Genomic DNA, 27,956 nt, shown 5'->3' on the forward strand with positions numbered 1-27,956 from the left:
CCTAAAATCTTCTGCAGACTTTTAAGTTGTTAAACAATGGTTAAAAATAGTTGGCTGATTAGGGACCTTACATGTTATTCATGTGAAGACAATGGGTACGGCTAAAGTATTCAATTCATACTTTGCATCTGTCTTTACCAAAGAAAAAGATGCTGCTCAGATCATAATGAAGGAGGATAACAAAGTGTGGAGCTGGATGAACACAGCAGGCCGAGCACCATCTTAGGAGCACAAAAGCTGACCTTTCGGGCCTAGATCCTTCATCAGCAAAGGGGGAGAAGGAGAGGGTTCTGAAATAAATAGGGAGAGAGGGAGAGGCGGATTGAAGATGGATAGAGGAGAAGATAGGTGGAGAGGAGACAGACAAGTTAGAGGCGGGGATGGAGCTCTCTTTATTTCTCTTATTCATGGGTCTGAGGCTCAAGAAGCTGAAACAGACGATGAATGACATCATGGAGAGACAGGATCATAAGGGTGACAAAATATTGAGTCATTGTTTGATGTGGAGCCAATGTAGGTCAGTCAGCAAGGGTGATTAACTGGACTTTTGCAAATAAGGATGGGAGCAGAAGAATTTAGGATGACTTCAAGCCTACAGAGAATAAAATACAGAAGAGTAGTCAGCAGTGCATTGAATTAATGAAGTCCAGAGGTATCAAGGGTATGGATGATAGCACATGTGTTAAGGCTGAGACAGAGACAAGCAATAGTACCCTGGTGGAAACTGGAAATATTAGTGATGGTGTGGCCACATGGTCAGACAGCTATCTTAGATCAAATATAATAACAAGCTTGCAAATAGACCTGTTTACTTTCAGGCAGCTGTCGGGGAGAGGAACGGAGTCAGCAGCTATGGGAATGAGTTCTGTGTGGATAAGCTTTTTGAATTGAATTGAACATAATAGAACTGAAATGGAAAATAAGAAAATGGCAGAGGAATTCAACAGATATTTTTCCAGTGCTCATTATAGACAAAATAGGCAAAATGCCAGAAACAGCAACAAATCCGGAAATAGGAGGAACTCAGGAAAATCATAATCACCAATGAAGATGTACTGAGCAATTTGTTGGAGCTGAGGGCTCAGAAGTGTTTAGGTCCTAATGGACTTTATTGAAGGGTCTTAAAATTAATGGCTGATGAGCTAGTGATGAATTGACGTTAATTTTCTCAAAACTTCCTTAATTCAGGGATAGCCCCACAAGATTGTAAGATAGTAAGCATTTATTTTAAAAGGGGAGGGCAACAGAAAGCAGGGAACTACAGGCTAGTTCACTTTTATCTGTCAGAGAGAAATGATATAAATTATTATTGAAAGATTTATAGTTGGGCATTTGGATAAGTTCAAGGCAATCAATACAGTCAACATGGCTTTATGAATGGAAAAATATGTTTGATCAAACAAGTGACATGCTGCGAATAAAGAAAAACTGGTGGATGCACAGTGCTTAGATTCCCAATGGCGTCTGACAAGGTGCCACATCAAAGCTATTGTGGAAAATAAAAGCTCATAGCGTAGAAGATGACATTGCAGTTAGCTAACAGGATGCAGAGAGTAATCAAGGATCTTTGTAAAGTGGTGTGCAACGTAGATTGGTGTTAGGACCCTGACAGTTTACAATTTATATAAATGACTTACGTGAAAGGTTGCAAGGTATGGTTGCCAAATTTGCTGATGAGACAAAGTAATTTGTGAGGACAACACAGAAAGACTATGAAAATACACAGATAGATTAAACTTGTAGACAAAAGTGTGCCAAATGGATTATAATGTGGGAAAACGTGAAATTGTCCATTTTAGCAGGAATTTTTTTTTAAAAAAGCATATTATCCAAATAACATGAGAATTTGAAGTTCTGAGATCTAGGGGGGTCTGGGTATCCTCAGGCAGGAATCACAAAAGGCCAGCATGCAGGTCCAATAAATAATAAGGGAAATTAAAGACAGTGCTATAATTTATCACGAGGGGAACTGTATACAAGTAGGGAGATTATGCGTCAGTTATATTGGGCACTTGGAGGACCGCATCTGACACCAGCCTTGTACAATATCAGTTACCTTAGTTAAAGACAGATGTAAACATGGTGGAAGTCATTCAATAAAGGTTTATTAGAACAAATACTTGAATGAGGGATGGGTCAACTTAGGAGGAAAGGTTGGTCAGGCTAGATGTAAATCAGCTACAGTTTAGAAATGCAGGGGGCAGCTTAATTGAAACATGTAAGATTCTGAGAGTGTCTTGATAGGGTAGTTATGGAGAGGATGTTATAGGAGAATACAGAATGAGGGATCACTATTTAAAAATCAGCAGTTACCAATTTAAAATAGTGATCAAGGGACATTTTTCTCGCAGAGCTCTAAGTCTTTGGAACTTTGTGGCTAAAAAGGTAGAAGCTGAGTTGTTAAATATTTTAAATTTATTGAGGATGATAGATTCTTGTTAAAGGGTGAAAGGTTATCAAGACAGTGGGGAATGTGGCTGTGAGGTTACAATCTGATCATGATCACATTGAATGGTAGAGGAGGTTCAAGGGCTGAATGGATGACTCTTGCATCTGGTTCATATCTTTGTATGTTAACAAAATTGTTCATTCTATAGTTGTACTCACTGAAGCAAGGTTAAAAAAAGTCAGAATATTATATGTCACATTGACAATGAACTGAATATTTCGTTGAGACTACTTGTGGTAAGTTTAGTCCAGTGCTCAAGATAGTATTCCAAAATCATGGGCAATAATGTACAGCAAAGCAAGTAAGTAATTAAATCTATTTTTAATTGGAAAACCTCAATGCTGCCCGCAGGAAAAGAAATGTTTATAAATAATCCAAGATCATTGGTCTAGAAATTAAAAAAGCACAAAATAATGTTTGTAAAAAATAATCCAATTAGTAAAATGTACCTTTATACAAAAGCCATAGTCAGTTGGTGCACTGTATGCTTTTTTGCCAGCCACCAAAGAAAACACATTGTTGTCTTCAATGTCAGCTAAGAGCTGAAGATGTCTTGGTTCCTGTGTAAATGATAAGACAAAGAAGTTAGAATTTGCAAATTATTGCCCATATTCACAACAAACCTTTTGAAAAACTAATTCAGGCCATGTCGTAAGGCCTGCATTTATTGTCTATAGACCTGGCCAATGTGGTGATGTGCCACCTCTTAAATTGTTGCAGTCCGAGTGTTGGAGGAACAACAACAGTTCCATTAGGGGCAGAGTCCACAACTTTCACCATGAGAAATCTATCCAAGGCAGGATGTAACATGGAAGAGTTTTTGCGAGTAACAAATTTCTCATGCATTTGTGGCTCTTGTCCATCTAAATGGCAGAGGTCACAATGCTGGAACACACTGTCAAAGAAGCCTTGGTGAATTGTTGCAGTGCATTTTGTAGATGAACGAGATGGCTGCTGTGTGCCAGTGATGAATGAGATTTTGATCAAACAGGTTGTTTTGTCCTTAAACAGCGTTGAACCTGAGTGTTTCTGAAGCTGTGCTAATCCAGGCATAGCATTCCATCATATTCCTGACTTGAATCCTATAGTTGTAACCAGGCTTTGGAAGTCAAGACATGGTTAATGTAAGAGAGAATTCCCAATCTCTGACCTTTTCTTGTTGCCATAGTATTTATATGGTTGGCCCAAAAATGTTTTGGCTTAACAGTGTCTCTCCACAATATTGATTAGGTGGTATTCAGCCATATGAATAGCTTTAGTCCAGAACTATTCACAACCAGCCTTATACTGAAGCAGTCCACAGTCAAATGCAAGACTGGAAATCGGCATATAGCACAGGTAGCAGAGATATTCTCCAGTATTCCCTTTCAACTAGCAATGTGTTGATTACAGATTGTTAGGTGATCCTTCATCTACATAGTAGCAATGCTAGAGTGTCAACAGTGTTGATACTAAGACTGCATCATTCTGAATAAGTTATAAAGCATGATAAAATCAAGCACTTTCTCTCTTAATGACTGCAGGTATTATTGGTAGCTTCTAAATGTGTGGCAAGTCACCACACAGATAGTACTCCTAGTGAGAAAACACGTGGGAAATATACTGTAAACACTAACATTGCTAGTCATGCAAGAGGCACGGTTTAATACACTGTTTTAATTCCAGTTTCGATGGCTCCCCTTCTGTTAAAATTGATTTCTTCAAATGAAGCCAGAACAGGCAATGAGATAAAGTGATATTGAGTTCACATGTCAGTAAAGCAAGATTACTTGACTCTCGATGAAATGCATGCTCCAAAGATTTTGACTGATATGATATAATCCAGTACTATTGAGGAAAACAGCAGATATATCACCAGAGGCATAAGACTGCAGCCATACTTTACTGGCTAGTATAATCCAGTAAACCATGCAATCGATATATTCCTTGAATCATCCAGTGATTTCTGATCTTTGCCTTATTCTATTCTATGATACAAAATATCATATCACAGAAGATGACTATTTACAGCCTAGTCTGTGTTAGCTCTTCTATTCTTTGTTTAACTTTCTCAGTGTGGAAATAAAAACTACTAAGTAATCTCCACGATGAAGACAGCCTTTCACAGTTTTAAACACTCTAAACTGTAAAACTTACCTTTGAAGCTCCTTTTGAAGAAAAGTAAAGTCCTGACCGTCGCAAAAACACAGACAGTTTCTTCCAGGACTTTCTTCCCACTTCCCTGACATGCAAAGATCCTTGAATTTCTGGGCAACTGTTAGAATTCAGGAAGTTCTGTAACAAGATTAATAACATTATTATATTTCAAAAATGACGATTTTAAAATATTACATTCAAATATTTATGAAACCATATTTGAATCGTAAAGTAAATGCATGCAGCAAGATTTAACAGGCCAGCTGATCTCAGATTACACTGTTCACTGTGAATCAGAAATTGAAGGGCCACATTCTTACATGAGGGAGGAAAGACCTATATGCATTGGGAAGGGAGACACAAACATCTGACGTTGGAACAGTCAGTGGGTAGTGCAATGCAATAGAGTCTCATAGACACGCTCTAAATTAAGGAAACCTGCAATATCCAGAAGCATATTAGTGTCTCAGGACTTGGGATCACTGGAGAGAGGTCTCACGATATTTATCAGTGAAAAATAATAGCCTTCCTTTTCTATCTAAGGATGCTGTCAAACCAACTGATGGTGCTTAGCGTTTCTGCTTTTGCTTCAGACTATCAGCATTGATAGTATCTTGCTTTTGCAAAGAGAATTTATAGTGTTGGGAGCAGAGATCAGTAGTTTTGGAACTTCTGAGGACAGCAGTACTAAGGATCAGAATTTAACAGCTCTAAGAGGGTGAAGACCACTGTCTCTGATAGATTTAGACTGTTTATGATTGGGCATTAAATACGATTGCAATGTGAGCATCTGAACCATACTGTCTCTATCATAATGAGAGTGACGAATCTGATGCTTTCTGGATTCTCTTCTACTTTTCATAAATGGCAACTCATGTAAAATCCTGCCTGTAACTATCTCACTGATAACTACTGCTCTTGCTGACCTGTATTGGCTCCCGATCCTTCAAGTTTGAAATGATCAATTCAATCATATGAAATTGAAATTCAATTGGACATAGGCCAGCTGAACCTTTCTCTGTATTATCTTGCAGCCTCACGAACTCAGTGTTTCTATTACTCTCAACATTTGTTCAGCGGCTGCCATCCTACAGATAATATCGGTAGCAGTAACTTCAACTAAGGCCCATGTTTTGGAATACCTTCTGGATAACTCTGCAGTTATGATAACAGATATGATAACACTGCAGCCTGACGATTCTGCAGGGTGAAGCTATGAACAATAAGATCCAAGAGGATAACAAAGTGTGAAGCTGGATGAACACAGCAGGCCAAGCAGCATCTCAGGAGCACAAAAGCTGACGTTTCGGGCCTAGACCCTTCATCAGCGAGGGGGATGGGGAGAGGGTTCTGGAATAAATAGAGAGAGAGGGGGAGGCGGACCGAAGATGGAGAGAAAAGAAGATAGGTGGAGAGGAGAGTATAGGTGGGGAGGTAGGGAGGGGACAGGTCAAATAGGCGGGATGAGGTAGTAGGTAGGAAATGGAGGTGCGGCTTGAGGTGGGAGGAAGGGACGGGTGAGAGGAAGAACAGGTTAGGGAAGCGGAGACAGGCTGGGCTGGTTTTGAGATGCAGTGGGGGGAGGGGACGACCAGCCCAGCTGTTTCAGGTCGCCAGCATTCACAGTTCTTGGTTTAATAAAAGTAGGAATTTATTGCTAAAACTATACAAGGCACTCGTCAGATCAAAGCTGGAATAGTGTGAACAGTTTATCTGAGGAAGTATATAGTGGCACTGGAAGCAATCCAAAGAAGGTTCACTCAGCTGATATCAGATATCAAGAGACTATCTTACAAGGACACCTTGACCAGTTGCACCGGTTGGAATATCGAAGAATTAAAGGCCACTTTATTGAAATATATGAGCTTCTTAGAGGACTTGAGAGGGTAGATGCAGAGAGGTTGCTTCCCCTAATCACAGAGTCTAGACCTAGAGGGCATCATCTCAGAATAAGAGGTCACTCATTTAAGGGAAAGATGAGGAATTCCTTCTCTGAGGGTTGTGGATCTGTGAAACTCTTTACCCCACAGATCTGATGATGCTGGGTCATGAAATATATTTAAGATTGAGATAAACAGATATTTTAGTTCATAAGGGAATCAAGGATATTGGAGGCAGGAAAGTAGAGTTGAGGATTATCAGATCAGCCACGATCCCACTGAAAACAGAGCAGTCTCAATGGACTGAATGGTCTACTTCTGTTCCGACTTCTTATGGATACTTGTTGGAAATTTCTGCCGAGTTCTTTCTGATTCTTGAAAATCAATCTACACAAGTTCTCCCTTAAGCTCTTTTGGAAATCAAGTCTTTGCACAGAAATTCCTGCTGTATCTCACTGTTTCATATAGCCTTAGAATTGTGTAACCAGCTTAGCCTTCTTCTAGATTCTTCAGACTCTTAAAACTAAAGCTGCTGTCATTTTTTTTCCACATCTTATTAATTAACCATAATTTTTTTCAATCTATTTCTATATTTTGACTTGATCATCAATTAAAAACATGTACAATTGCATTCTCTAAATATTATTGTGCACAAAACATTCTGAAACATAATCTTCTTACCTGCAAGATCTGTGAATGTGGGCTGCTTCCATTTAATCCCTGGCAGCAAACCACCATTTGCTCTGGAAAGAAGCTCTGCCCAAACAAATAACACTTTTCAAACAATGGTTAATAGACATGTTTCATTTAAGATTATATATATTATATCACGTAATCATTGGCTAGATTTAATTAACAAAAATTTAATAAATTTAACTCATAAAAGGTGGCTACCTCTAAACTTAACAGGCAATGAATTTAGTCTTCAAGGATGCTCATGACTAATATTCATTTCAGTAGGACATTTTCAACCAGTGCTAAACCTGAGACAAGTTGTTAGTTAATACAAGTGACCATCTTGCAGAGGACATTGCAATCAGCAGAGTTGGAAAATAATATCCAATTCTTCATACTTAAATTACATATCTAAATACAATACTGAACAGCATCGATAATTCAAAAATTAAAAGCATGTCAAAACAGTTCTGCCGTTTTCCTATTCATAGGACTATTGTCACCAGAAAAGTTTGGAACTTTAGTTACAAAATTGCATTCTGACACTTTCGTATTACGATGTTCAATTTTCCCATGAACTTAAAATAGAAAATCAAGGTAAATATGTTATTATCAAAAGGCCTTGTTTTTAAACTTCGGCCTTCTCATCAAGATAATGCAAGCTTTTGCTTCCATTTCTCAGAACTGATGGTGGCTGGGAAAACGTCAGTTTATATGCAGAAAATGGGGAGGTGAGTGGGGTAGGGAGTAAACAACAGGGTAGAACCCAAAGAGAGAGAAAGATGGTTTGACGGACAAAGGAGTTGCAGCTTTTCCCAGTCACCAACAGTTCTGAGGAAGGGTCACCAGGCCCGAAGCGTAACTCTGTTTTCTCCTTCACAGATGCCGCCAGACCTGCTGAGCTTTTCCAGCAACTTTATTTTTGTTCCATTTCCATTGATGGGTCTCTTCAGCCTCAAAAGGCCCAATATCCCACAAACAAGAAGTGACCCTCTTGCACTGTATCTCCACCCATCCTTTAACCCAACATATCTCCCTATTTCAATATACTAACACATGAACACAGTAATCTAACAATTACAAGGTTTGACAGCCTCTGAAATGCTCAAATAACCAACTAACTATTGAATACCAATTTCTAGTTCTGACCCCCTATTTCAAACACACTGTTTTTCATCTTTTGTTTCTCATCCTCTGTTTTGGACACACTGTTTCTGACGTGAGCAGCTATACCTTCTTGGTGCCAGGTTCAGGAGTGAAACCTGTGTGCTGTTGCCATCCTCATCACTATTTAATGTTGGAATCTGATTTACATTTATCATACTCTGTGGTTTAATACATTGTTAATCCCTTCTTAACCTTTCTTGTGGCTACCTAAATGCTATTGCTACCTTGTGAGCATGCAGGCAAGCCTAGATATTGTTGCCCATCCCTAATTACAACTTATTGGCGAACAACCTTTTTGAAACACTGCAAGCATGTATCACACATATGCTAAGGAAGGAAATCCTGGTATTTGATCCAATGACAATAAAGGAATGCAACATTTTTTCCACAGAATATAGTACAACTTGGATAGCACTTGCAGGTGAGGTGTTGTTCACGTGTTTGCTGTCTTTTCTGGGTGGTAAACGTGCAGGATTGAAAGGTATGACTGATGCAGCTTTGGCAACTTCACAATGCATCTTGTAAATTCTTGACTGGCTTAATTGTTGTTGGAATTGCCATACCCAGGCAAACAAAGGGTATTTAGTTGTATGGTTGACATGTGCCTTTGTAGATAGTGAATTTTTTTTTGATGGGGCATAGAGAGAAGAGAGAGACAGAAATTGAGGGAGTCTGGAAGGGGCAGGACTAAGGGAAATAGAGGGACACAAACTGAGGGAAATAGACAGGAAGAGCTGGGGGCAAGGGGGTGAGGAAGAGCTGGGAAAGAGAGGGGTAAGAGATGGGAGGGGAGAGGGGTAAGAGATGGGAGGGGAGAGGGGGAAGGTGGGGCAGACAGTGAAGGGGGGGATGAGAATTGGGGGCAGGGAGAGAATGGGGAGGGCAGGGGTAGGGGGAGCCCTCAATTGATAAAGACAGCCCATCCGCCTTTTTCACCAACCTACTAATGTGGCCTTATGCCTTCAGAGATCTATGGATAATCACTCCAAGGTGACTTTGTTCCACAGAACCGAGTGTCAGGCTGTTCACTGACTACTCCTTGGCAAATGACACATTCCAAAGTGCATCACCACATACCTTTCAAGGAAAAATTCCATCTGGCACTTATCTGCCCATTTGACCAACTCGTTATATCTTCTAGCAACCCAAGTCATCCTCATTATTAACCACCTGACCAATCTCTGCATCGCCTGCATAGTTATCTAACATTTCCACATATTTATCTATGTCATTTACATAAATGCTGAATAACATGGGACTGAGGACAGATCTTCTTGTTCTGCCTGTGGACACTGGTTTCCAAGTCACTAAAGCAGCCTTGTCATCATCCTCTGTCTCCGACAACTGAGCCAATTATAATCCACTTCTTGGTAAGTCTATGTGGGACCTCATCAAAGGCTTTGTTGAAACTCATGGGATTTCATAAGAGAGGGGGTAAAAGAGAGGGAGGCACAAGGGGAGAGACAGCGAAATAGAGGGGCAAGACAGGTAGAGGTGGATGAGATATTTTAGGTTGCACAAAGAAGCTACTTCAACTAGTTACTGCTGTGAAATCTCTACTTGACACAGTTTCTCTGCTTCACTTGAGAAACACACATTGCTTTCCTTATGACGATGCAAACATTCTGATGATGTTCTGGCATCCATTCCGTTGCACATTTCTCAGGAAACAGACCAATTGTTCATCCCTGTTCTCATGACATATATGGTCTTTGGCACCTTTTCTTTTCATTCATTCATTCGTGGAATGTTGCCATTGCTAGCTGGCCAACATTTATTGCCTGTCCCTAGTTGCCTTTGAGAAGGTGGTGATGAGTTGCCGTCTTGAACGGCTGCATTCCACCTGTTGTAGGTTGACCCACAATACCACAGGGGAGGGAATTCCAAGATTTTGGCCCAGCCACAGCAAAGCAACGCCAATATATTTCCGAGTCAAGATGGTCAGTGATTGGGAGGGGAACTTGGAAATGTTAGTGTTCTCAGGAATCTGCTACTCTTGTCCCTCTAGATGGAAGTGTTTGTGGGTTTGGAAGGTATTAGGATTTTTGATGAATTTCTACTTTGCATCTTACAGACAGTACACACAGTACACACTGCTGCTTGAGATCAGTGGTGGCGAAGCAGAATGTTTGTGGATGTGGTGCCAATGAAGCGGGCTGCTTTGTCCCGGAAGGTGGCAAGCATCTTGAGTCTTGTTGGGCACCCATCCAGGCAAGTGGGGAGTATTCCATCACACTGCTGACTTGTGCCTTGTAGATGATGGACAGGTTTTAAGGAGTTGGGAGGTCAGTTACACTGCACAGTATTCTCAGCCTCTGACCTGTTCTTATAGTCACTCTTTATGTGGCAGGTCCAGTTCAGCTTCTGGTCAATGGTAAGCCCAAAGAAGTTGATAGTGGGGGATTTAGTGATGGTAACACCATTGAATGTCAAGGGGTGCTTGTTAGATGATCTCTTATTGGTGACAGTCAGCCTGGCATTTGTGTTGTGCAAATGTTAACTGCTACTTGTTAGTCCAAACCTGGAGACTGTTGAGAACTTGTTGCATATGGGCGTGGACTGCTTTATTATCTGAGGAGTTGCAAATAGTGCTGAATATTGTGCAATCAACGGCAACTATCCCCACTTCTGACCTTATGATGAAGGGATAATGTAGCCAAGGATGGATGGGCCTAGGGCACTACCCTGCAGATCTCCTGGAGCTGAGATAAGAACCAAAAGAACTGCGGATGCTGTAAATTAGGCTCTATCCTATCGTTTACTCCCTACCCCACCCACCTCTCTATTTTCTGCATATAAACTGATGTTTTCCCAGCCACCATCTGTTCTGAGGAATGGTCACCGGACTTGAAATGTTAACTCTTTTTCCTCCTACACAGATGCTGCCAGACCTGCTGAGCTTTCCCTGCAACTTTGTTTTTGTTCCTGGAGCTGAGATGACTGATTTCCAACAACCACCACTATCTTAGTTTCTGCCAAGTTTGACTCCAACCACTGGAAAGTTTGCACCCTCATGCACCCATTCATTCCAGTTCTGCAAGGGCTCCTTGATGGCATAGTTGTTTGAATCTGGCCTTGATGTCAAAGTTATCACTTTTACCTCACCTATGAAATTCAGAATGGTTTCTTCCTCCATTCATTTTAACATCATTTTTCCACCAAGGCTTAATTCCTTTTGGGCTTCCTAGTTATTTAATAAGATTGCTTTTAGTTTGAAATCTGTTTTGCATTTCATTCCTTTTTGAGGGGATCCATTTCCCTTCATTGATCGCCATGTGCAATTTGCTTAACGTGGGCAAGTCCTAACTCCTGCACTACTTCTTGACAAGATGGCTTGTAATAAAGGCCAGACACAATTGTAAACATGCTAATATTTGCTGAGAAAAAAGGGCAGTCAACTTACATACACGATATAGATCTGAATGTGCAATCTGGCACCAAAAATATGCTATTGTCTTATACATCTCGAAGCATAGCAAGGGCAGTGAGAAAATTTAAGAAAGAAAAAGGATTGCCACAATAGTGAACATGAACTTCAAAGAGTTAAAAAAATCATTTAAATGAGTAATCAATAAAAATGACCATTAAAAATGCCAAGCAGTAAAGCTTAATAATGTAACCAATTTTGCCTTTTTGGTTAACAAGGGGAGCTAGATGGCGAAAAAGAACCAGCCCCTAATTCATGATCATTGAGAGGGGATGGCAGATAAATTCGGTTTAACTAATGCTGACGGTAAGGGGTACATGATGGGGTGCACCTGAGCCAGGCTTAGTGGAATTCACATGAAACCTTGTGCAGGGAAGAAAGAGCCTATGATGAAATGCATAATATGCTCTGGTAGGCTAACTGTGGGCCTTAGGCTGGGCATCCCTAATCTGAAGTACATCAGAGTAGTTTGTTCAAAATCCATCAACTGGGAACAATCTCTACGTTTTTCTCTATTTTAATAATTTCTTTCAATTAACTCCCCAAATTCTTCCATATTGATGAAAAAGTCCCAATATGTTTCAAGCCTTTCTTGCTATTTCCTTGAACCAGTCAGAATATTAGTTAAAATGATAAGAATCACAGATGCTGGAAATCTGAAGAAACTCAACAGGTCTGGCACCATCTGTGGAGAGAAAACAGAGTTAACGTTTTGGGTGGAGAGACCCTTCTTCAGATATGAGTAACTATGCTGTACTCTTCTTGAAATAACTGCACAGAAGCCAGTTTCCTGTCACCAAGTCATCTTTTATTTACTTGTGCACAGTACGCTGGCTGAGGCCAGCCAGCTCAGAACCAGTCACCTGAACTGAGATTCTCATCTTTTGGTTATATTCTTCAGCCAGGGCTTTCCCGATTGGGTCGGGTTAACAAACCCAATCAATGGCCTCCTGGTCAACAAGGTCAACCTGACTCTGATTCTACATCTCTGTCCCCACTGAGTCCGGGGACATAGGCCTGGCCTTTGGTTTGTACCTTTTTGTCCAATGTTTTCTCTCCAAGTCTGGTTCTTGAGATTTAGACTCTGACATGGATGGACCGTTGCCAGTCTTTTGCATCCAGAGCATCTTGGGACAGTTTCCTGCTCTTTGTCTGATAATAGCAATATTGAGGCAGCATCTATCTTGGATTCTTAAAGTTTGCTCGACACTGGATGAACGGGTGGACCTATGGCTTCCTACAGGCTCTCTGGCTGTTCTGAGGAGCCAGGTATGTTTTGCTCCTGCTCTGTAGTGAGGTAACAACTTTCAAGTGATTCAAGTGTTTGTTCAGCCACCATGTACCGGCATCCACCTATCACCATCCCACCTACCTTTCCCCAGCCCCACCCCCTACAATGGATATAACATGATTTTGTCCACTTTGTAACCCAAATAGGTCACTTAGAATGCATAGAACACATTTTTCCCTTCTCAGGCATACGCCTGCCTGGGAGAAACATTTAAGCACTACGCCCAAGCTCTCCAAGTATCCTTTACTGGTCATCCCTGTTATTAGCATATCATCCCTTGCCCTTGTAAAATGTTCTCCATAGTCCATTGGAAGAGATCACAGGCTGATGATACCCCAAATTGCAGGTAGGCATGGCTCATGCCCAGCTTTGTGAAGGAAAGCACCTCATCTCAGCCCCACCAACTCTGCGCACAAGTCCTCTATGCGAGGGACTCAGTATTTATCCAGCTGTGAGAAGTGGTTTACAATTTGTTTAAAATCCCTACAAAGGTGAACTGAGCCATAAGACTTCACAATCAGTATGACCGGTGCTACCCATTCTGCAAACTGCGCTGGGTTGATGACTCCTTCGCTCTCCAACCTCCTGATTTTCGCATCTACTTTTGTCCGCAAGGCAAATGACATCAGACTGGCCTTGTAAAATATTGGCATTGCTTCCTAATCAACATATATAGTCATTTTTGCCCCATGATAGTCCCAAGCCCTTCCTGGAATGCTCCTAGGATTTCACCAGGACTTCACTGAAGCAGCGATTTTCTAATTGCAAAATGTTGAACCAATCCAGGTGAATCTTTTTCAATCAATTCTGTCCCAACAGGCTCAGTGCCAAGCCTTTTACCACTATCAGTGAGAACTGCACCAGCTGCTTTTCATAGGAGACGGGAACCAAAGTCATATCCTTAATCTGCAACGATTCCCCAGTGTGTGTTCAGTCTGGCCAAGGTGTTGTGCAAACTTAAGGGTTGGCATCCTGAGTGATTCTTGTTAAAGACTAATTCTGCAATTCAGACACAAATGCACCTGTATTCACCTCCACAGGAACTGGATAATTTTAAATCGGCTCTAATTTGGATATCACTAAGCAATTTGATTGGTCCAACCCATATCTAGGGGGACTTTCCAGGGTGTTCACTCTCCTATGTACTGGCGACAAGTTTTCTTACTGAAGTCAGGCCTTGTGGGACTCCTTTGCTGTCTCAAGTCCACATACTGACAACAACTACAATGGTTTGTCAGACCAAATCCTGAAGGATATTTTAACCACTTGGCTGAGGCTCGTCTTTGTCGTGGGGTTCTGCTGTGGGTTGGTCTGGGGTCCCTCTGCACAGGATATGCCGTGTGATGCTCTGCGATTGGTTACACTCAAGTGGTGTTCCCCAAGCTCAGTTGGAGAGGTGAGGGAGTCCACTTCCATTGGGATGCCCAATGCTCCCTTGCTCCACTTGCTGCATTATCTAATGATAGCGCCAATTGTGGTGCCTGTTTGAAGTCCCTTTGGGCTTCAGTTCGTAAGCATTTCTGCATGGTTACATCATTAATCCCACAAACCAAATGGTCTCTCAGCATCTCATTTCATTATTGACCCAAGATCACATGCCTCTGCAGTCTTCTCAAACTCCTCAAAAATCTCAGTACGGATTCCCCTGGTTCTCTAACAGACGAATAAAACCGAAAGTGTCTCAGATTTAGGGGAGGTCTGGGATCGTAATCGCTCTTAAACAGCTCCATCAACTCTTAGGTGTCAAATGCCTCTGGGGAAGTTAAGCCCCTTATAAGTGAGAATGCTGGAGGTCCACAAGCAATCAGAGGAATTACCCTTTGCTTTTCATCTGTCCCAATGTCCAGAAAGAATATTGCATCATTTCCATACACTGGGCCCAGACTTTGACAGCAGAATCAAACGAGTCAAGCTTCACAAATAAAGGCATGATGCTAGAAATACTTATCCAACTCCAACATGGCTGCAGCAAGCAAATGTGCTTCAGGCATGTCCTGTTTCCTCTCGTTGCCACTGAACTAACTGCACAGAGGCCGGTATCCCATTACCGAGTAACCCTTTATTTACTTATGCAGAGTACACTGGTGTGTGCTGAATAGAAATAGTTACAGAACAGAATTGTGCAGAATGCAAGTTAGGCACTTTCAACTATTCTGAGAAACTAGTCCTTCTCTAACATCCTTTTACATATCACTGTGCCAGGGATTTTCTGAAAGCATTTGTACCTTCTGCATTTGACTAGGTCAATGACCAGCTACAAGAACTCCATCACATTTTGTTAAACACAAAATCCTTTTCTGAAATGTATGCTAGCTGCTTGTAATCATTTTCTCAACAAGTTGTTGAATAATTTACTTCAAGTTGATCATGCCAAAACTTTCCCCATGACAATTGTTAAACTATAAAATCAGGAACAAATTAATTAACTATGTTCTTCTTTTTGGAAAAGGGTAAGAAATTGACAAAAATAACAAAGAGTGGAGCTGGATGAACACAGCAGGCCAAGCAGCATCTCAGGAGCACAAAAGCTGACGTTTTGGGCCTAGACCATTCATCAGCGAGGGGGATGGGGAGAGGGACCTGGAATAAATAGGGAGAGAGGGGGAGGCGGACCGAAGATGGAGAGAAAAGAAGATAGGTAGAGAGGAGAGTATAGGTGGGGAGGAAGGGAGGGGATGGGTCAGTCCAGGGAAGACAGACAGGTCAAGGAGGTGGGGTGAGGTGGTAGGTAGGAAATGGTGGTGCTGCTTGAGGTGGGAGGAAGGGATGGGTGAGAGGAAGAACAGGTTAGGGAAGCGGAGACAGACTGGGCTGGTTTTGGGATGCAGTGAGGGGAGGGGAAGAACTGGGCTAGTTTTGGGATGCAGTGGGGGGAGGGGAGATTTTGAAGCTTGTGAAGTCCACATTGATACCATTGATCTCTTTCGATTCCTCCCACTTCCTACAGACAAAGGGGGTGGCCATGGGTACCCGCATGTGCCCAAGCTATGCCTGCCTCTTTTTATGTTACGTGGAACAGTCCCTCTTCCGTACCTACACAGGCCCCAAACCCCACCTCTTCCTCCGCTACATTGACGACTGTATCGGCGCCACCTCTTGCTCCCCAGAGGCACTCGAACAGTTCATCCACTTCACCAACACCTTCCAGCCCAACCTCAAGTTCACCTGGGCCATCTCCAACACATCCCTCACCTTTCTGGACCTCTCAGTCTCCATTTCGCGTAACCAGCTAGAAACTGCTGTCCATTTCAAGCCCACTGACTCCCACAGCTACCTAGAACACACCTCCTCCCACCCACCCACCTGTAAAAATTCCATCCCCTATTCCCAATTCCTCCGCCTCCACCGCATCTGCTCCCAGGATGAGGCATTCCACTCCACACATCCCAGATGTCCACGTTCTTCAAGGACCGCATCTTTCCCCCCGCAGTGGTCGAGAACGCCCTTGACCGCGTCTCCCGCATTTCCCGCAACACATCCCTCACATCCCGCCCCCACCACAAACACCCCCAGAGGATCCCCCTCGTTCTCATATAACACCCCACCAACCTCCGGATACAATGCATCATTCTCCAAGACTTCCACCATCTACAATCCGACCCCACCACCCAAGCTATTCTTCCATCCCCACCCCTGTCTGCCTTCCGGAGAGACCAATCTCTCTGTGACTCCCTTGTCCGCTCCACACTCCCCTCCAACACCACCACACCCAGCACCTTCCCCTGCAACCGCAGGAAGTGCTACACTTGCCCCCACACCTCCTCCCTCAACTGCATCCCAGGCCCCAAGATGACCTTCCATGTCAAGCAGATGTTCACCTGCACATCTGCCAATGTGGTATATTGTATCCATTGTACCCGGTGTGGCTTCCTCTACATTGGGGAAACCAAGAGGAGGCTTGGGGACTGCTTTGCAGAACACCTCCGCTCGGTTCGCAACAAACAACTGCACCTCCCAGTCGCAAACCATTTTAACTCCCTCTCCCATTCCTCAGATGACATGTCCATCATGGGCCTCCTGCAGTGCCACAATGATGCCACCCGAAGGCTGCAGGAACAGCAACTCATATTCCACTTGGGAACCCTGCAGCCCAATGGTATCAATGTGGACTTCACAAGCTTCAAAATCTCCCCTTCCACCACTGCATCCCAAAACCAGCCCAGCCTGTCTCCGCTTCCCTAAGCTGTTCTTCCTCTCACCCATCCCTTCCTCCGACCTCAAGCCGCACCTCCATTTCCTACCTACCACCTCACCCCGCCTCCTTGACCTGTCCGTCTTCCCTGGACTGACCTATCCCCTCCCTACCTCCTCACCTATACTCTCCTCTCTACCTATCTTCTTTTCTCTCCATCTTTGGTCCGGCTCCCCCTCTCTCCCTATTTATTCCAGGTCCCTCTCCCCATCCCCCCTCTCTGATGAAGGGTCTAGGCCCGAAATGTCAGCTTTTGTGCTCCTGAGATGCTGCTTGGCCTGCTGTGTTCATCCAGCTCCACACTTTGTTATCTTGGATTCTTCAGCATCTGCAGTTCCCATTATCACTGAAGAAATTGAGAAACTTTGGTTCTCTGTAGGACCCATAAAACTTACTTCTAGAATTCTGGCAATTTGTCCCACCATTTCCTCTGGGTTTCTTGCCAAGTCTCTAGAAAAATGCCTGCCCTTTTGCCTAACTAATCTTTGTAACACTTTCCCTTTATTTTAATGTCTGTCATTTTGCTTTGAAAGAATTTAGGATGTAGCTGTTCCCTTTTTCCTGCTCTTCTGTAAGCTCCAAAGCAAATTAGCTATTAAATATCCCCAGCAATTTTTCCTCCCCCTTTCCTAAGTCATCCACTTCTTTCATGCTCCCACCTCCTATCAAATAGTGCCAATTCTCTTTCTGAACTATTTGTAGAATATTTTAATATAAAAGTGATTTCTTATAAGATTTTATTTTCATTGCCCCTCCTTACTCTCATTTTTGTTTCTCAGTTCCATGTTTATCTTTTTCAGTTTTAATATGCTCCAATTCCTGTTCAGGAGAATGAAACTTTTCATTTGAAAGATAACTTGATTACAGCAAGATATTAACTCATGTCAGGCAACAGTAGGCAAGGGAAAAAGAAATCAATGACCAGCCTCTAGTATGGGCAACGAAACGTCAGGAAAGACACATAAACCAAAGACTCAGGAGCACAGATAGGCAATGGAATAAGAGGAAGCAGTGGCCTAGTAGCATTATCACTGGATTATTAAATGAGATATCCAGGTAATATTATGGGGACCTGGGTTCAAATCCCACCATGGCAGATGGTGGAATTGGAATTCAATAAGAAATCTGGTATTAAGAATCTAACAATGAGTCGAACCATTGTCAATTGTTGAAAAAACCCATCTGGCTCCCCTCTAAGGAAGGGGTGGTGTCATCCTTACCTGATTCACCAATGTGGTAAAGTCTTAACTGCCCTGTGGGCAATAAACACTGGCCAGCAATGCCCACATCTCATGAACAAATAAAATAATTCAGCTCTTTTAGCCTACTCTGCCATTACGGCTGATCTGATTGTGACCTCATATGCTCATTCCTGCTTACCCTAAATAAACTTTAGCTCCAAGAGTTCATCTACCCCTACCTTAAAAATATTCAACTGTCCTGCCTACACTGCTTTTTAAGGGAGGAAGTTGATTAAGTCTAATAATATTTTATATTGTTTTATAGGTGTTATTATAGGAGGTTGTAGTTGGGATAGATTTGAAAAATGAGTAAATGGTACAACATGAGTGAAAATAAGATCCTAGACACACAATGTGGATGGCTGTATTGAAAAACTGGCCAATGAAACTACTAGAATGGTTGAGGTTGGGTTAAATATTGTGTATGAGGCAAGAGACGCAAAGCCAGAGAACAGCAGTATGACCACCACAGATTGGAGCTGAAGTTCAGGGTTAAAGTGAAAAACAGGAATACAACAGAAACATTCAGCAATGGAAAGACAAATTTTTGAGCAGGCAAAGGCTGGTTACAGCACAGAAAGTAGCTATTCAGCCCATCATATCTCTACTGGCTCCCTCCAAGAGCAACTCACCTAATCCCACTCCCCACATTTCTTCCACAGCCCTGCAAATATTTTCTCTTCAGACAATTATTCAAAGTTTGCGAGAGCGAGCTAAAGAAACTGAATAGTACAGCAATTGTCAGATCAGAAAACAGAGTTAGTGGATTATATTTAGAAATATTATTAACTACAAGATATACATAACATGAGGAAAAAGTGATTAAATCACCAATGAAATAATGCAGCAGTAAATGCAAAAAGAGATTGTTTTTAATGCATAAAGCTATGGGTAATATGGCAAACTGAATGAATATGAAAACAAGGTGAAAGGGGTTCGCAACTGCTTTTCTACAGGTTAAACAATAAGAGCATGAAGAAGTCTTGCATTTTTAAAAAATATATGCACAACTCAAAGGAGAAAAGGAAACTAAACTCAAACAGCATGACTTAAATGATCAAGAGATTTTAAGAAAGCATAAAACATACACAGAATAGACTGAGCAGTCTCCACCTCAAACTGAAATTAATATCGAGTGAAGAAGTACTAAACATTTGAAATCAGGTAATAAAAAATATCAAGTTCAGATGAAATTCATTAAAACGTAATCAAAGATTTGGCTAGTAAAACTGGTCACCATTGATCACGGCCTTCAGGCAACTATGAAAAATGCAAGTAGTGCCCGGGATGGGATCGGAACACCAGTTCTAAAATAGAACATGAAACAACTTGAGGAACAAAATACCACCAAATTCAAAGATAATGGGAACTGCAGATGCTGGAGAATCCGAGATAACAAAGTGTGGAGCTGGATGAACACAGCAGGCCAAGCAGCATCTTAGGAGCACAGAAGCTGATGTTTTGGGCCTAGACCCTTCATCATCCAGCTCCACACCACCAAATTCAACATCTTTTGTGCGTCGACTGACAGGAACACAGGATAAGGACTGCACCATTTAACGGCTCAACGAGATCATATGTATTAACTGCATTCACCTCTCTTGGCTCGATAGATTTTTTTCTAAATAATGCCATGAAGTTATGATTCTAAGGTTTAAAAATAGTGAGGTATCATCTGCTGCTCTTTGCAGAAGAAAATGCCATAATTCAAGCACCCTTTGTGTGAAAGGGTATTTCCTGATTGAACTCCTGAATGCCTGCATCTGATTTTAAATATTTTCTTCTTACCTTGACTTACTCACCAGCAGAAAGAGTTTATCTATACCTACACTCTTTCCATGTGTTGTGTAATCTCTCATAACAATCTAACTCTTTTGGCCCTAGAAACATTCTCATCAATTTGTGGTGCTTTCCTTTCAACAAATCCTCTCAAGGGATGCTGTATGGACTGTATACTGTTCCAAATATGGACTAACCACAATTCAAACAACAAATCCACCTTTTCTATGTTAGCCCTTGAATTGTAAATCCCAAAACCCCATTAACCTTACTGTTTTTGTTTTCTCAAGCTCTGGTTGAGGCAATTTGGATGGAGGCAACACTGCCAGAAACTGAATTTAAAGAGGACAAATCATCTAACAGTTTTGCTTCTGCAGCCAAAGTGGACCAAACAACTACTGAAGGGTAAAGAAAATTGATGGATTGAAGTGCTGGAAAGCCTATTCTGTGCAAGGTTATTTGGGATTTTGACATCACGCACCAAGAAGAACTGTATCATTTTAGGGGGTTGTCTTGAATAAAAAAAATTGTGGTTAGAACTTGTACTACTATTTATTCTTTCTATTTTATCATTTCTAATAGTTTATTAATTGCTTAATACAATTGTTGTTTTAACACTTTAATGAAGGGAAGTCACTGACCTGAAACTTTATGGTGCTTCTCTCCACAGAAGCTGCCTGACAAGCTTAGTATTTTTGCCTTTATTCCAGCATGATGTTGATATCAAAATAGTTATCAGTGAACACAGACTAAATCTTGAGTGAATTGACTGCCTAATGCCTACCCTGCCCAAAATGTGACAATATTATGATTAATTCATCTTTGCTGTATCCCACTAGACGTCTCTCTTCCTTCGAAAAATCTCAACTTGTTTCTTCATCTTTCCTTGCATATCCTCGTTCTGTATGACCCACCTATCCCCTCTCCCATGGCTCCTTTATATCAAGTAACAGCTTTCTCCCTTTTTGCTACATAAAAAATGATTCTTCATCCTTTGCTATCACCATCCATCTTACAGCACGTTCTCATCTCTCCTGAGTTCACTACACTGCATTCCAAATAACTTCTCAATCATGCTACCTTACATAGCCTTTCTACTCCTGTCCTGGCTACCACAACCAAAGCTATTTTTGTTCATTGACTTGCATACCTTGGTTGACCCTTCAAACACATCTTCTTCAGACATATATTCTGGTAGAAACTTTTTTGTTGGCTTTGCAGAACAGAAACTAAAGCTGGAATGACGAAGGCTAAGAGGAAGCATGAGGAAAGGATAGCAGACTGCGCTAAGACAAATAGTAAAATGGTCTTCAAATATATTAACAGCAAAAGTTTTGTGAAGGATGGAGTAGGGCCCAGGAGGAGCAAGCAGGATAAGCTGCTCACTAAAGGACAGGGCATAAAAGAGACACCACATGGTAAATTGATTTGCAAATTAGAAATGTTCGGAATTGATGGGAGCTTGGCAGCACAGATAAGAAGTTGCTAAAAGATAGGAAACAGATGGGCTTTGAATAGGCATTTCTCTGTTTGGAGACGACTTACAACTGATATTCCCCAGGGGTTGGTGTTGGGACCCTTGTTTTTATTCTGATTTATATAAACCTTTTAGAGATGGGTGTTGAGAGCAAAACTGCCAATTTTGCAGGTGGCACTAAGCTGGGGAGAATAGTGAATTGTGAGGATGAAGCTGAGTGACCTCAGAGGGCCATTGACAAGTTGCCAAAACAGATAGACACCTGACAGATGAATTTCAGTGTAGAGAAATGTGCTTTAATGCATTTTGATATAAGAAACACAGACAATACAGCTGCAATGGTACAGGAACTGAAGGACCTTGGGGTTTACGTGCATGATTCTCCGAAGATGGCCAAGCAAATTTAAACAGTTGTTAAGACGACTTACGGGATCCTCGAATGTATAAGTAGAGACATACAGCATAAAAGCAAGGAAGTGATGCTAACCTCTACAATCAATGGTCAGACCACATTTGGTGTATTGTCTTCTGTTGTGGGCACCTTATTTACGGAAGGATTCTAAGGCCCTGGAGGGTGTGCAAAGGAGATCTACTAAAATGATAATCAGGAATGAGAGATTTTAGGTATAAGAAAAGATTAGAGAAATCAGGCTTGTTCTCCTTGCAGCAGAGAAGATTAACAGGTGACCTCATTGAGGTGTTCAAAATTATTAACAATCTTGACAGGTTAAAGAAGAATATTTTGTTTCTACTCATAGGTAGTCAGTAAGTAGGAGTCACAACTTCAAGACTTTGATGGAAACTAGGAGTGAGTTGAGGTAAAACCTCTTTACATAAAGAGTTGTTAAGACTGGAATACGTTGTCTGAGAGAGTGGCAGAGGCAAATTCTATAAGAGGTATACAGTTGAAAGGAATGAGTTTAGAGGGCTACAGAGATAGAAATAGAGAATGGGACTAATTGGGTAGGTTTTTGTGAGCTGGTATAGACACGATGAATTGAATTGCCTCCTTCTATATTGTAAAATTCTATAATTCTAATGATACTAAGTTACTTGTAAGACACTTTCAAAATTTAAAATGTCTTGCTTTTCACTCTCTGCCTAGCATGGCATTTCTGTAAGTTGATTACTGATTTATTCGATCACACCTTCAATTTAACCATTGGTAGACTTGTAGTGGAACACATTCTCTTCCCCACTCGATATCTTCCTCATCTTTGCTCTCTTAAGTCCAATGGACATACATTTGCACATGTATGGTGTAAAACTTATTTCACCATTGATCATATCGTCTTCTAAACCACTTAAAGCACTCTGGTTTTATCTTCAATGCCAAATTTTCTAAACTGCAAAATAATCCTTGAATACAGAGATAATGATCCTCTTTTCCCACTCACATCTGTGACGTTAAAACCCTTCTACCTGGTCAGTCCATCCTCACCTACATGTGTGAAAAACTTCCACACTTTGGTTAATGAGTTTGAGATCATTTGTTTAGATTCTTCTGTCATACTGCTGCATATCCCTGGCCACCAACCCAAGGCTCCTCTAACGACTGCCATTCCCAGGCTTAATGTTGCGCCATTACTTAATTCTTCCTTCTCTTCTCTTTCCTTCATGCTCTCTTAAAAGCACATTGTTCGCAAATTGAAACTTTCACCAAGGAAACATCCGGAGGCCTGAAGCCATTATCTAGGTCCCCACTACAAAGAATTTTACCCTCCATTGATTCGATCTTCCTCTCTGGTTAGTGTCTCAGGCTGATCAAGACTGTTTGCAAACTCAGGGACTTATTTCATCTTGAACTAAATTCCTGACTCAAAATTCCACGTATCACATAAAAAAGCCCATTTTCACATGTCAGAACCCATCAGTTTCCCTGCCTCTGCTGCTGAAAATCAATCCACAATACATGACAGGTATCTGGTAAATTTCCTATTTGTAAATATTAAGATTCGGGACGTTGTAAATTCTTGGAAAACTACAGCAAGCTACTGATGAACAAATACTTAGAACACTCTCAACCTGCTTTAAAATTTGAACCCAGATATCTGCAAAGAAAACAGAATGACTTTTACAGCGAAAAGTTTGTTAAGATTTCAAAATAAACAACAAAAGAACAATCCAGCTCCAACAACTCGAGCCTCTTCAGTTTAAATCCCTGGAATAAATCCAAAATATTGTACTTAAAAAGATATTTCCTTCATGTTAGAAGTATATTATTTATATTACAAATTTGTGCAAGATAGACTTTCAAAATCAGATGACTAGTTAAGGTAGCAATGTTTCAAAAATACAAAGCTATTTTAAATATCAGATGAAAAAGTACTTACTGCTGGATGTTTAAAGAATTCATATTTGGCATAGTTCTTTCTGAATAAAAATTTACTTTCATTTCCCATTATCCATGTGGATTGTACTTGTACTACTAGTTCATGGTCTTCCAAACATCTTTCTGTGGAAAAAAAAATTAAGAGAATTTGTGTGGTAAATTTCCCTGCTGAGTATGAGAAGAGGAATCATCGAATTTTAATGGCATTGTAAATAATAGATATTATATTAATATTCAGCTACACAGAATGGCAGATTTAAGGGCTGTTCAAACAATTTCTATTAAATGTACATTATTGTACATGTTTTTTAATTGAATCATATATATATTTCTCTACTCATGTTGGAAAAAAGCATACATTTTGTATACATGAACTTAAGTAGCTTCTTCAAATGATATTATGAAATAATGAGGGAATGAACCAAAAGTTAGATATACACAGCTTCCCTCGTTTATAATTCCTATTGTACCTAAAAAATGAACAGTTCAACAAAAATAAAAATTGCCCTCAAGAAAACAAATGAGGGCGAGTTCTATTCATGACCTGCAATTTTTCCATTAAAAACTATTGGCTGCCCTGAACCTAACTGGTGCAAAGACCCCGTCCCAACTCATACAAAACTAAAACACTACAGATGTTGGAGATCTGAACAGAAAGTGCTGGGGAAATTCAGCATGTCTGACAGCATTTGTGAAGAGAAGTCTTAACATTTTAAGCCCAAAGAGCTCGTGTTCCAGAGACAAGTTATTGGGCTCTACACAAACTGTTTATCTGTCTCCATAGATGCTGCTAGATCTGCGGCACTTCATTGTTTTGTTCCTGTTCCCAACTCTAAACTCACCACTTTCCCTCCGTGGCGCCCTTGATTGCCATTTCCTGTCGGAATGCACTACAAAATGGGAGATATCTTTGTAGGTTAAGTTTTAAAAACTTTTAAAGGGTTGAGATATATTAATGAGAATGCAAGATAAATATATATTCTTCAAAGAGCCTCAGCCAGGTTATCATCACCACAAACAGTAGTTAATTCACGAAAAATATATCAAACACGCAAACGTTTTGTGCCACTAGGAGCAAAAGAAAGAGGAGGTAAGCTTCTGAAATAATCAAATTACTTTCAATGTTGCCTTGAAAAGTAGAATTTGCCTTGATATTGCACCTCTCATCTCTAAAATTACCCTAAACTACTCTGAAGGCAAATGTGGTGACCTACAGTTTGCTGTGCATACATCAGAAACAGCAAACAAATAAAATGACAAATAATCTGTAGGTAATGGCTAAGGGGTGAGAGTTATCCAGAATACCAAGGTGACACTTTGTTCTTCTCTTTGATATTCACTAAGATCCCAATTACATTCTAGCCAAAGAATAATATTCCCAGTAATGCAGTACTTTCCCTGAAGGGATAGCATATTCACAGCGTGAAGTGAGACGGTAATACAGCATTCCCAGTGGGAGTTGCAAATGCATTATATCATGCTATTGAGCATTTAATGTAGCTTATATACCTTTCAGCAATTTCTCTCAGCATTACTAGTAAAACCTGTTCAGCAAAACTGTACCTTAAGGTATTTGTTCTGTATATTCAGTATTATACCTTTAAAGATCATCCGAACTGCTAAACAATGAAGGCAGGTGTGCTCTCAACCATTCTGACACTTGTGTACAGTAAAGGTGTGATCGACCTTTCAAAATTTACTAGTTTCTCACCTTGCTGCCATTATAACTCACCTTGCTTCCCTTATTCGTTTACTTTGTCTGTAAATTTATTTGTTCACTTTGAATTTTTACACTTTCAATATTCTTCATTTCTCACTGCCAATCTGCTTCACTTTTCTCTCCTTGCTTTCTAAGAGTTTATCCTAAGTGGAAATGCTTCCTGACAACTCCAAGAAAACATGCAACATTTTATAACAAGAAATGGCACTCTTGACAAACATCCAAAAACTTGATGCACCTATAAATTTTGTCAAGATCATAGATCTGACTATTCTGTATTCTATACTAATGAGGGCTCCTCATCTAGGTGGGAACAAAGTAGTGATTTTTTTCTATCTCCAGAACATAAATTGCATCTTCAAAATATTTGATTAATTATGTCTGAAGTGACATTTTTTGCATCAGTGAGTAACTAAAGAAAAGCACTGAACAGGACTTGCCAGATGCAACAACTTGTACAACTCAAGTTATGAGGCACACAGGTTTCACAGTAATCAAATTATTCAGGTTTTTTTTTATGAACACATTTCACCAAAGACTAAAATTTATGAAAAATTATTTATGATAATCCCTGAAGCATGGCCAGAACATTTTAAACAAAAGTGCTGGGAATTTTCAAATTAGGTGGTAGATAGTATTAAAACTGCAATTTAAGAAAGCATATGGATTCAGTGATGATATCTGGGTAGTGTTCAAATGCCATAGAGATCTCAGAGGTACTTCAGAGATATTTCATGCTACATGCCTTCATGTTTTCTTTGTACCTTAATTTTTTTTTCCCCACTATTACTAAATGACAAAACTTGAAATAGTCGACTGCTTGTGCAGTTATTGAGGTCTACCGAAAAAAAATTGAAGCTTTTCATCTTATACTGATTAGATTCACAATTCACAAGAAATACCAATGTAAAACGGAAGTAAGAGTTCATGCTGTTTGAGTAGAGAGTGACAATTGTTTGCCAGTGGACTCTGATTGGTAGAAGAACTGCCATACAGATTGCACCAATGAGATGATAGCTGATGGCTGCCACGCTTTGTTTAAATGTTAACTGGGCACATTGACTGATTCGAGATAATGGGAACTGCAGATGCTGGAGAATTCCAAGATAGAATGTGAGGCTGGATGAACACAGCAGGCCAAGCAGCATCTCAGGAGCACAAAAGCTGATGTTTCGGGCCTGGAGGCTCTCTGATGAAGGGTCTAGGCCCGAAACGTCAGCTTTTGTGCTCCTGAGATGCTGCTTGGCCTGCTGTGTTCATCCAGCCTCACATTTTACATTGACTGATTGGTTCATTTATCAGGGTAATACCTAACACACTGAATAGTTTCACCTGTTTTATTGACAAGCATTTACTGTGTACTGTGCAAATTCATGTTTGTCCCTAAAAAGTACTCAGTCTCAGTCTATCTCCAGTTACCCTGGAAAGGCAAAGTATCTCAAAACCAAGCAACAGATAAAGTTAACCATTTCACGTTGCTATTATGCGGCAGCAACATGAGTGGTGCTCGCCACTCTCAGAATGCTGCTGTCAAGCCAACAGGTCATTTTGCCTGTTGCATAAACGGATAATGTGGAATAAGAATTTCCGTGCCTGAGCGATCCAGGCATGTAGTCTCTGAATCCCAAAGCCTACAGGGCTATATCAAGCAGCTTGTCCCTTCAGCTGTAGTTAACAAGCAAGGTACTTGCCATATTCAACCAGTGACTGCACAATTCAAAACAGTATCCAACTACAGATGTAATTCAATGATGAGAGAGTATTTGTTAAATAATCCTCATGATGCCGAGAATTATGCTGATAATCAATTTAAGCTTCTCAACTGGACTTGCAGGATGACACACATGTGCACACTGAAAACTTTACAGTAATGTCATGCAATATGAATGTACTTATTTTGATGCACAGGGAGACAGGAAGAACACGTTCACATGTTGCAACTCAACAAAATAGATGCTAACATTTCCTGGTCAAGCCTTGACCACGGTCAATCTGCCTGGGTTATATTTAAACAGGTTTGACAGTCATCATCCAACAGGTGCATTTTTCAAGACAACACTTCTATCAATCAGAATCTATTTGCCAACAAATCAAGATTGTCTCCGCATACACTATAAAATATTGCTTTCCCTTGACACTTGTACTTCTTGTGAAATATTCTGACACGTGTAAATTGACCTGATAAGTGTA

The 27,956-nt window shown here is 40.7% G+C and overlaps 1 protein-coding gene across 12 annotated transcripts in view; it reads right to left on the reverse strand.

The window, feature by feature from the left end:
• The window catches only part of grb10b (growth factor receptor-bound protein 10b), a 173,888-nt gene that overhangs the window by 23,408 nt on the left and 122,524 nt on the right, over positions 1-27,956 (reverse strand). For all 12 annotated transcript variants that reach the window (XR_009447406.1, XM_048557100.2, XM_048557110.2 and 9 more), the window contains 4 exons: positions 24,048-24,169; positions 7,147-7,221; positions 4,586-4,723; positions 2,899-3,009 (listed from right to left, as the gene is read on the reverse strand). Coding sequence is in view for 11 of the 12 variants with exons in the window: in XM_048557100.2 (XP_048413057.2) it covers positions 2,899-3,009; positions 4,586-4,723; positions 7,147-7,221; positions 24,048-24,169 (446 nt within the window). In the remaining variant the exon portion in view is untranslated. The remainder of the gene's footprint in view (positions 1-2,898; positions 3,010-4,585; positions 4,724-7,146; positions 7,222-24,047; positions 24,170-27,956) is intronic.

This window comes from Stegostoma tigrinum, chromosome 2 (genome assembly GCF_030684315.1).
Source record: "Stegostoma tigrinum isolate sSteTig4 chromosome 2, sSteTig4.hap1, whole genome shotgun sequence".
Classification (NCBI taxonomy): Eukaryota; Metazoa; Chordata; class Chondrichthyes; order Orectolobiformes; family Stegostomatidae; genus Stegostoma; species Stegostoma tigrinum.